This window comes from Rhagoletis pomonella, unplaced genomic scaffold, assembly GCF_013731165.1.
Source record: "Rhagoletis pomonella isolate Grant_MI unplaced genomic scaffold, Rhpom_1.0 Rhpom_scaffold_05819, whole genome shotgun sequence".
NCBI lineage: Eukaryota > Metazoa > Arthropoda > Insecta > Diptera > Tephritidae > Rhagoletis > Rhagoletis pomonella.
The window spans coordinates 1-11147 of NW_023464360.1; the positions used below are offsets into that span (position 1 = coordinate 1).

The 11147-nt window shown below is 33.7% G+C and overlaps 1 protein-coding gene across 1 annotated transcript; it reads left to right on the forward strand.

The window, feature by feature from the left end:
• Positions 1-2746: 2746 nt before the first annotated feature.
• Positions 2747-6907, forward strand: LOC118755292 (importin subunit beta-like). Its single transcript, XM_036490138.1, has 3 exons — positions 2747-3070; positions 3127-4155; positions 6809-6907. The coding sequence occupies exons 1-3, from the start codon at positions 2762-2764 to the stop codon at positions 6890-6892; spliced, it is 1422 nt and encodes a 473-aa protein (XP_036346031.1). The 5' UTR covers positions 2747-2761; the 3' UTR covers positions 6893-6907.
• Positions 6908-11147: the final 4240 nt, after the last annotated feature.

Consider the following 11147-nt stretch of genomic DNA (forward strand, 5'->3'; position numbering starts at 1 on the left):
ATATCCAAATCATATGCTGCTCTGGGATTTGTGCGCCGAAATAGCTCAAACGGTTTTTCTTGGCAGAAATAAACTCGGTGGTTTGCTATTGCCTGCCGAGGGGCGCCCGGCTAAAACTAATTAATAAAATATCTACAAAATTAACAATAAAATATTTTCTTCGCAAAATCTATGAAGGGCTCTTCTATTAAACAAAAAAAAAAACTAGCAGTTACTCGTCGCACCGCTGTATTGTATATATATAGAAGGGTTATGCTCCTTCCAAATTCTTGATAGCATTGGTTGCATACGTACATAATTGACTTAAAAAAATCTCTCACTGCCAAAGACATAACTGAAATATTGAAGATCCATGTATGCCTAAACCATCTTGAGCAATCTCTAGAGTTTTTGGGGCGAGAGGAAAGCTTTGGAATTCGGTCTGAACAAGCTGGGGAGTCAATCCATCGTCATTTCGTGAGGTTTTGGAATAGAGGAAAGTGAAAAACCATCATGGATCCCATATATGCTGTGAAACTAAAGGAAGCAGTCATAGACTTTTCTTTTAAGCACATTAAAACCACGAGGCAAGTGATTAACTTTGGCTATGCCATAGCTTGTATACACTTCAAACATCACAATAGTCAATTTGTATGTAAAGTTTCCTTACTTGAGTAAATATTTCTGATAATATTTTTTTGAGAATCTTGTCACTATTTCTGGAATTTGATTTCCTGACAGGTACAGTAGTATTTGCAATTACACATATCGTCATTTAAAGTACAAAACCGCGTATCAAAAAAATGCAAAACCGCGTATCAAGATAATGCAAAACCGCGTATGTGAGGTTGCATAAATTATTTTCTATTTCAAAATGGTTCTCTTTTTTATAAAGCAATCACATTTCTGGCTAGTATATTTCACTACGAATGAATGAGGATTGAGCCAAGAGCTTGTGTGAGCAAATCCAATTTTTGGCAGCAAATGTCAGTTACGCGGTTTTCCAGAATGACCATACGCGGTTTTGTACTTTAAACGACGATATGTACATACACTGGAAATCAAAAGTGAGTGCATGGTGTTTTTGTTTAATATTTGCAATCTTTTTCTAGTTAAATTTTTTTTGTGGTTATTTTTTTTATAAAAATATGGTTCGTGCTTTAATTTAAACCGTATAAGTCTAATTTTCAAACTTTATACAGAACTTAGAAAATTCAACGGATTTCACGTTTGACCTTTTTAATCTGAATTTTTAGAAAAATGTTAAGTACGTAGATAGATCGGTTTTTTAATTCTAGTAAAACAAGTGCAAGTTTTAAGTGGCAAAAAAAGCGCGTTGATTTTTTATTTATTTTATTGTATTATTAAGAAAATTAACGCTATATTTTACAAATTGCACTTGTTATATGCATTAAAACGCAAAATCCGTAGGAAAAAATATTCATTAAAAATGAACGCGTTTTTCAGCCGCTTAAAACTTGTTTTACTAGAATTAAACCGATCTATCTGCTTACTCAAAATTTTTCTAAAAATTCAGATTAAAAGGGTCAAAATTTAGACGAAAATTCGTTGAATTTCTGTATAAAGTTTGACTTATGTGGTTCTAATTAAAGCACGAACTATATTTTTATAAAAAAAAAAATTAAAAAATTTTACTTGAAAAACATTTCAAATATTAAACAAAGCACACCGGGCACTCACTTTTGATTGCCAGTGTATATACATATATAGTGTGTGTGAATGTGCGTACGCATAAATATACTTTGGCCAGTGACGGTAGCCATTTTTATGCATTTAAATTTTTAACACTCGAGTTTTTTTTATTAAAATCCTGAATAAGACCTAACGGGGTGGTTTTCTCCTATATGGACACCTACGATTTCAGGGTAAAGATTTCTTGTTCCAGTGGATGTTAAATAATCACCGGGCACCTATGAATTTTTTTGGCATTATGGAAAAACTTTTCTTTGCCAGACAACTGTGAATGACGTGCAGTATTCTGCGAACATTTAAATGTTGAAACACCAGTCTCGTTTCTATGGTGGCCATATCCTGATCGATCACATTGTTCATCACTAAAATATTCTAAAACTTCTAGAAAGGTATAAATGAGCTAATGTAGAAAATGTATTTTCAAAGACATTTTGTCTCCGATTTGGGCTTGGTTTCTCAGTATTTTTCCTACAAGGGTTTTAGCAGTTTTAGCCAGATTTTTTTCTAGGAAACCATTGATGACATCAATGAAAGAGTTGAATCCACTTAACTTCTGACACCCAAATTCATAAAAAATAAAGAAGACTTTAACTTCTTTACAAATTAAACATTTTTATGGAAATGTCACTTTATAGAGCTCTTTATCTATTTTATTTTTTATGAATAATTTGAAGTCTTCAGTTGCCATAGTTTCTGAATGAACGTATGGTATATTCGAAATCAGCGTCCTAAATATACCCCAGAAATATGGATGCCGTCCTTGCCTTTTCCTGGAAATTATGTTTTGTAAACCTATGTTATTACAGGGTATTTAGGACAGGTTAAGTGTTACCAATAAAAATGCCATATTTTCTTTATTTATGAATAAGTTTTGCTGGACTAAACAAAAAGGATTATGAGCAGGGTCAGAGGTTTTTTTATTATAGATTGGTATTCACCGTGATCGTGAGCGAAAAAAAAGCAAAAAATTGTTAACGATAGACAACGATCGTCAAACGCCTTCTCGAAAAAAAGGGGAAATTAAGGGCCTTGAGGTTGATGCTCTTCCCATTATCGTCGAGGCGCTGGCATGCATGTGTATTGTGTTTCCAAAAATTTAAGTAATACGCAATCGCTTTATTTGTTTATCTTTTTAGATAAAAATGAACTTTTATCTGCAAAGAATTTCTTGGAACAAGCGGCCGAAGAAAACTTACCTGAGTTCTTAAAAGCTCTTTCGGATATATTGGTCTCTGTGAACAACAGTCCAGTAGCACGTATGGCTGCAGGATTACAACTTAAAAATCATTTGACCAGTAAAGATGAGACTGTCAATCAACAGTATCAGCAACGATGGCATCAATTTTCAGAAGATACTCGCGAGTACATAAAAAGAAATGTATATGTAAATTTTTTAAATACCAATATCATTATTCAAGCTAATTTTATTTTTAGATCCTCGCTGCTTTGGGAACAGAAAATACTCGGCCTTCCTGCGCTGCACAGTGTGTTGCTTATGTAGCCGTCACAGAATTGCCTCTAAAAGGATGGCCTGTTCTTATTCAAACATTAGTCAACAAGGTTGTGACTGATAATTCCAGCGAAATTGATCGTGAAGCAGCACTGGAAGCTATTGGATACATTTGTCAGGACATACGTTATGGCGTGTTGGAACACCAGTCGAATCAAATTTTGACAGCTATCATCCATGGAATGAGAAAGCTGGAGCCGAGCAATCATGTCCGACTAGCAGCAACAACTGCTTTGCACAATTCCTTAGAATTCACAAAAGCTAATTTTGAAAAAGATCTGGAAAGAAATTTCATAATGGAAGTAGTATGCGAAGCAACTCAATCTCAAGACACACAGGTTTGTGTAGCCGCCCTACAGTGCTTGGTTAAAATTTTAACCCTTTACTATCAATATATGGAACCTTATATGGCCCAAGCTTTATTCCCTATTACTTTGGAAGCTATGAAGTCAGAAAACGATCAAATAGCTTTACAGGGAATTGAGTTTTGGTCAAATGTATGCGATGAGGAAATCGATTTAGCAATTGAAACTCAAGAGGCAAATGACGCCGGTCGAGCTCCTATTCGAGTATCAAAACATTACGCCAGAGGCGCTCTTCAATATCTAACTCCTGTGTTAGTAGAAAAGCTCACAAAACAGGATGAATGTGACGACGAAGATAACTGGAGCCCACCGAAAGCAGCATCTGTTTGCCTGATGCTATTAGCAACATGCTGCGAAGATGAGATTGTTCCATATGTTTTCCCGTTCATCAAGGATAACATAGAGTCGCCAAACTGGCGTTTTCGCGATGCTGCTGTTATGACCTTTGGATCTATTTTAAGTGGCCTAGAAACCAATACTCTAAAACCTTTAATAGAGCAAGCAATGCCTACACTGATACATTTAATGTATGACGAAAGTGTAATCGTTCGGGATACGACAGCATGGACCTTTGGCCGGATATGTGATGTAAGTTATTTCTAATTTTTTAATTAGTTCCTAGAAGCTTAGGCTCTGTGTTGGTTACGGTGAACTTTAGTACCCACATTGAAGTCAAATTTGAAATATCTCAACACTACAGGTATTTCCGATTAATTGCACCGAGTCTACCTAGTATTATGAAAACATAAAGGCATAATTTAATAAAATTGTCGTTGTTACTTTAAATTTTCATTGCATAACATGAAGGCATAAATATACCCCAGTAAAAGAATTATATGTGCAATACATCAACTTCAACTAGTTAAATGAAAAACCAATACTAGATCTTTGATGCTTTTCCCCAATAATTGTATTCATTTACTTTATCAAAAGAATATAAAAAACTTTCTGAATATGCATTAGTTTATAACAAGAGAATTTAATTGTACCATTATGTTGAAATTTTCATAGAAAATATTTATATGTGCAAAGAAACAAGTTTTAGGCTATCGATTATTTTAGAAAAGTTTAAAAGATAATTTTATTTGTTGCTTTTGGATTGTATTTCTATTGCACAATTTTATTTGTTTTCCGCTTTGCGACATAGATTTTACCGAAATTTTGTAGTAAAATTTGTATTATCTCCTCCTATTTATGAAGTTTGGTTTATTTAAGTTTCAACGCGTTATCATTCTGTCTCAAATAATAATAATAAGTAAAAATCTTGTTGAGAAGTTGTTACAAATTACACTGGTATTAAAGCCCACATTTGAGGCTAGATATTCTAAAAGAAGGTATTTTATTCCCTCAATAACGATTTTGTTGTTCGCACGGTATGAACAACAACGTTTTGCCGCTGGAATTTTCAAATATCTTCAGTCGAAATGAGCGAAAAATGTGCCAACTTAATGCACAAAGAATGTTTCTACTCTAGATATTAATTTTTCTCAAAGTGAAAATATTTTATTTGTTTTCCAAAGCTATACGCTTTTTACTTTAAAGCAGAGATTCCTTTCGCCAAGGGCAGGTTTGCCATGGGAGCCGGATGACTCTCCAATAATGGTGGGCATCTGGATCAGTTATATTGAATTTTTTTTCATCAGTGAAAATTGCATTTTTCAATTCTTCCTACGAAATTTGTAATTTTTGTAAAATGCTAAAAGGCATTTCTTGCCATATGCTATTTATTTCTTCAACCTAAGTACCAAATCTGTGTTTATTATTTATTGGAAACTTTGCCTTGTGAGAGAGAGATTCACATACATTTCAATTTTTACGGTAAATCATGCTGTTCCTAGTAGCTAACCTTTTGATATGTCATTTGCACCACTCTTGGGGTTTGTATAGGGCCATCAAGATCATTATTTCCATAGTCGTCGGGATTTTTAAAGGAATAATATTCTGCTGTCTAATTACTTTAGCAGTTATTTAGCTACCTTTCATGCCACAAAAATGCATTCCTGTTATATTTACGGGCTCTTCTTCAGATAGTTCAATGCCACGGGATATTATGGGCCATAATATAATTAGGGAAAATAGTAAAACGGTTTCTATTATGAAACAGCTTCTATATGTTTAACCTTTTACCACACAGTCATTGGTGTAGTTTTCTGTTGAAAATTTTTGACACTGCAGCAGGCGGAAGCTGAATAGTTAATTTTGCATATATATGTAATTATTTACTATTGAGTATTAACTATTGTTTGTGATGACGGTAGTTAAAATTATAAAGGAACATCCACTAAACATATGAAAACACTTATAAGCTAAAGGCTTTTATAATCGCATACAGCAAAAAGTTTTACCCTTCTTCCATAGAGCGAAAATGAGGAAAAACATATTGCAAATATAATTCTTTTACTGGGTTACATATACATATGCACTATCGTACAATTTAAAGTGCACAGCTTGCTCTAATATAATATTCATACTTATTTTCATGAACAATTTTTTTGGATTAATTACACGGTTCTCAAAAACGTGACGTGTCGAAAAATTTAACGAAATGGCAAATTTCAAAAAGAAAAAAAAATACGTGTTAATGAAAAACAAATTCGCCTGATTGATTCCACCTCATGACGATGAGTTAAATAGAAAATAGCTTGCACTTTTTTTCCCTCAGATACGAAAATCTCAATCTATGAAATTATACGATCAAATTGTGTTGAACCGTGTAATTTAAGAAAATATTATTATAGAAATCAAAGTTTTACAATTTATTTCAAGTTTACAAATATTCAAAAAATGTTCATCAAAATTTTCAACTTTTTATTCAGAACTTCTGGAGGGTGTTGCGGGTTTTTTCCATATAAAAATAATTGTGTATTCGTTATATGGAAGCAAATGCAACAAAAAAAAAAATAAACCAAAAAAATCAACGGTAATCTTTAGCGACTTGAAACTTGCACTTTGTTTACTAAAATTGAATGGGCTACAAACCTACATACTCGAAAAGTTTCTAGAAATTGTGAATAATTTTCATGAAAATAAATGTGAATATTACAGGTATTAGAACAATCTGTGCGCTTTAAATTGTCCGATACGATAGTGTACCTTGTTTATACCGACTCATAAAACGTTTTGACCCAGTTCATTGTGATTCAGAACGGAAAAACAAACCAAATTTTAATAGCTCAGAAATCAAAAATGTATTGACTCGAATTTGTTTTCAAATCGCTTTTTTATTTCTCACATCGCACAGTGTTTCTACTATATGGAGGCTGGTGGAAAAAAGTCGTGGTTACAGGTGATTAAAAAACCTATTGGACTTAGAGAGAGAAAATAATAATAACTAGAGTGCCAGTTACTGTCGAAATTCGACAGTTTTTCCAGTTTTAGAAGCCTTGGAGAGGTTTACTAACTGAACACGTAGCAAAACTTATACGGTACAAATTAACTAACCGGAAAATCTTCTGCTGAAACGTAACTAAATTTTTTTTATCTGAGAAGGTCTTTGGAGGACTTCGGCAGGAATTGGAACTGACCCGATACATTCAAGTTTATCGATAAATTTCAATGATTTGATACATATCGATAGTTCGATGAATTTCAAGAACACTAAAATTCGATAACTCAACAAAATTCGTGAATTCGACCAATTTCGATAACTTTGAAATTCGATGGCTCGATAAATTTCGATAACTCAAAAATGTAAAAACTTTGGATACCTTTATAAATTTTTACTTTTGACATCTCTAGATTTTTCGAAAACAATCTAAACATTTTGATAACTCGTTACACTCTGTTAGGATGATTAAATTCGATAAGCAGTGATAAATCTATAAGCTTATATAACCTTGAAATTTCGATAAATCGATATATTTTGAAAATTCCATAAACTTCGCGTTGTTGAACCAACCAATTTCAGTAGATCAATAATTATCGATAACTCTGTAAGTTGAAAGAACTCCATGCATTACGACACCTCGATAAATTTCGTTAAGTCTATAAATAATGATAATTCAATAAATATCGATAACTTGATACATTTCTTTAACTTGACAAATTTCGTTAATCCCACACGTTTTTATAGCTCGATAACTATCCGTAAATTTGGACAACTAACTTTCTGTGTCTATAAATTTCGACAACTCAGTAAACATTGATCAGTTTGAATAATTCGATACGTTGCGATAACTTAATAAGCATGGATAAATTTCGATAATTATAAACTTCGATGATTCGATAAATTTCAGTAACCTTTATGGCTGATTTTATTTCGATTCCTATCTTTTAACCTAATTTTTATGTATTTCTCATTGTCTCCATTTTCACCTTTATCTCAATTTTCGTCTTTATCTTCACTTTTGCCTCTTTTTGACTTCATCGTTCTCACTTGTTTCTTCATCTTCATATTTATCTTTATTTCAAAGTTTAATTTTAAATACGAAGTAAAACAAAATGCGAAACAGCTTAAATTGAACAGGTTGCGAAAACAACCATACACAAATATGGAAATTTTTAAACGACGATTTTCAACCAATTTCGAAACTATAAAAACTCCTCATCTACAGAAAATTACCTTTCCAACGGTGTTTTTGGTTTTGAAATCGGTAACTTTACCTTGGTCTTCATCTTTGTTTTTATCTTTCACATCTTTGCTTATATCCTTTTCTTTTTCTATTCACGTAGATGAGGTGAGGTGCGATGAGTGATAAGATGTGACGTGATTTTATGTGATGTGATAGGATGTCATGTCATGTGTTGTCATACCCTCAGATGTCATGTCATATGATGTCATATCATGTGATGCCACGTCAGGTAATGCCATGTCATATCATACGATGACATATCATGTGATGTCAAGTCATGTGATGTCATGCCATATAATGTGATGTCATATCATATGATGTCATGTCACGTGGTATCGTGTGATGGGATATCATGTGATGTCTCTTCATATCATGTGATGTCTCTTCATATCATGTGATGTCTCTTCATATCATGTGATGTCTCTTCATATCATGTGATGTGATGTCATTTAATGTGATCACATTCCATGTTCCGATTATTATATGGATAAACCTGTTGATAACTGTGCCGATAAAAATACCGATAACAATATCCATAAACATATAGAAAAATACAACGATTGCAAAATCGATTAATTCGTCGATAAATATAACAATCATCAGTATCGATTATTGCACATATCGATAACAATATAAATCAATTATTTAATCGATTATTATACCGATAACAATATCCATTATTGTATCGATAATAATATAGATTATTATATTGATTATTATATCGATTACAATAGCTGTTATTTAATCAATAACAGTATCGATAACAACATCGATTATATTATCGATAGCAATGTCGATTATTATATCGATAAAAATATCGGGTTTTATATCGATAACAATATCGATCTTCATCCTCATCCTTTTCTTCATATTTAACTTTATTTTTGCATATTCCTCTACACCTTTACCTTAAAGGGTTTAAATTTGCTTTGATCTTCGTTTTTGCCTGTACCTCTAGGCATCTTTGTTTTTGTTTTTATTCTCAAACTGCTAAACCGCTGAGAACCATTTCGATGTGCATTATTCCCCTTGAATTTTACAATTTACTCCCAACCAACCAACTGCCGCTAAAGAAGTTTACTTCATGAATTCAAGAAATGTTCTTACCCTTTCAGTTACCCTAATTCTTATGTATCTGTCATTGTCTCCATTTTCGTCTTTATCTTCACTTTTGTCCTTTCTTTTGACTTCATCGTTCTCATTTATTTCTTCCTCCTCATATTTATCTTTATTTCAAAGCTTAATTTCAAATGTGTAGTGAAACAACAGGCGAAACATGTCAAATTGAACATGTTGCAGCAACATCTATACACAATTCGAAAATGTTTAAACAACGGTTTTGGGCGTAATTTTCAACCAATTGTGAAACCATAAAAACTCTGCTCATCTACGGAAAAATCGGTTCGGTAGAATCGCCAAACGAACGGAGACAAAATTTATGTTAGCGTATTAATATATAGATAATAGATTGGCGCTTACACATATGTTAGTGTTTGGCCGAGCTTCTCCCCCGATTTGTGGCGTGCGCCTTAATGTTGTCACACAAAGCGGAGGGACCTACAGTTTCACGCCGACTCCGAACGGCGATTGTATTTTTATGAGAAGCTGTTTTTCACGGCAGAAATGCACTCGGAGGTTTGCCATTGCCTGCCGAGGGACGACCGCTGTAAAGAAAAAACCTTTTTTCTATATTTTTTTGCGATGTTGCTTTGACCAGGGCTTGAACCCAGGTGCTGCGGAGAGAGAGAAAAGTAAAAGTCATAAATACAAAATATCACATAATTTACTCACCCCTCCCTACGAACGGTACATTTTCACGCACGATACCGACTAATCAGTTTATTTGCATTTTGCGCTGAACCCTTAACATCAAGTGTTTCTTTTTCCTCTGTAATCAATTCTTTTGTTTCTACTTTGGTGAGTAGCTGAAATCGCGCAGGGTGCGCCGGAGGAGTTCCAATTATTTTAATTAAAAGAACAGATAAAATGTTGTTTGAATTCAACTGCCAATTCACAAGCTTATTGCGTTCGATCGAGTTAGTACAAAGTTCACTTAAGAGCTACTTAATTTGCCCGAGTGGCGGTATAAAACATTTGGTGATGCGGTTGCGACGGCGGTTAAAAAGTGAGTGACCCCCGCTTCATCGGCGAGGACGAGTCACACCGTACCCTCGCTTACAATATATTCGACTGCTACAATGCAATTTCGAAAATACAAAGTAAGATGAGGTGGCACAATATTTAGTTAGGGTCTAGTACAATAATACATATTAGAAATAAATGAAATGAATTTACAATACCAAATTAATATATATGAAAGGCGCCTGTCACACCAACAATACGGATCGCGATATTTGGATCGCGATTCTGGATCTTGATATTTATTGAAGGTGTAGCATCAAATATTGATGGATCGTGATACGGATCCCAAAATATCTAGAAGTTCTGAAATCCGGATCACGCATCGCGGATCGCGCAGTAAATATTGAAGGTGTAGCATATTCAAAACGCGATCCATACATTTAGCCAGTACATTTTGTACTCTCATAATGCGAACATCGAAAACGTATTCGCTCTCGGCTCTTAAAACCTTTCAAAACAAATTGAAAGCATTTAAATTAACATAAGAAATTATCTTTAAATTATTGGTACAAAATATAAATATTTTCTTGCGGCATAATAAGCGTGCAGCACAAAAATTATGCAAATACTGACGCGATAAATATTGAACGTTTAGCACACACTCACGATCCATCAATATTTTTAGATCCATCAATATGGATCAGCATCCAAATATCGCGATCCGTATTGATCGTGAACCGGCGCCAAAAGGTATCAGGAGGCGATGTATGTATAGTCCATGTCTTCAACATCTATAAATGCCGAGGAATATTTAGGTGGAGGTATTTCTCATTTATTTGGTATTTTCCTGTTCATAAAATTTACTTGAAAATGTAGATGCTGTTGTTGTTGTTGTAGCGGCTACAACAACCCCGCCCAGGACGGTTG

What these genes read in the sequence shown, in the direction of transcription:
- LOC118755292 (XM_036490138.1), top strand. Translation starts at nt 2,762, where the DNA reads ATGCATGTGTATTGTGTTTCCAAAAATTTAAGTAATACGCAATCGCTT. An exon ending in GCGAGTACATAAAAAGAAAT is followed by an intron (nt 3,071 to 3,126) that starts GTATATGTAAAT and finishes TTTTATTTTTAG; the next exon opens with ATCCTCGCTGCTTTGGGAAC. An exon ending in CCTTTGGCCGGATATGTGAT is followed by an intron (nt 4,156 to 6,808) that starts GTAAGTTATTTC and finishes CACATCGCACAG; the next exon opens with TGTTTCTACTATATGGAGGC.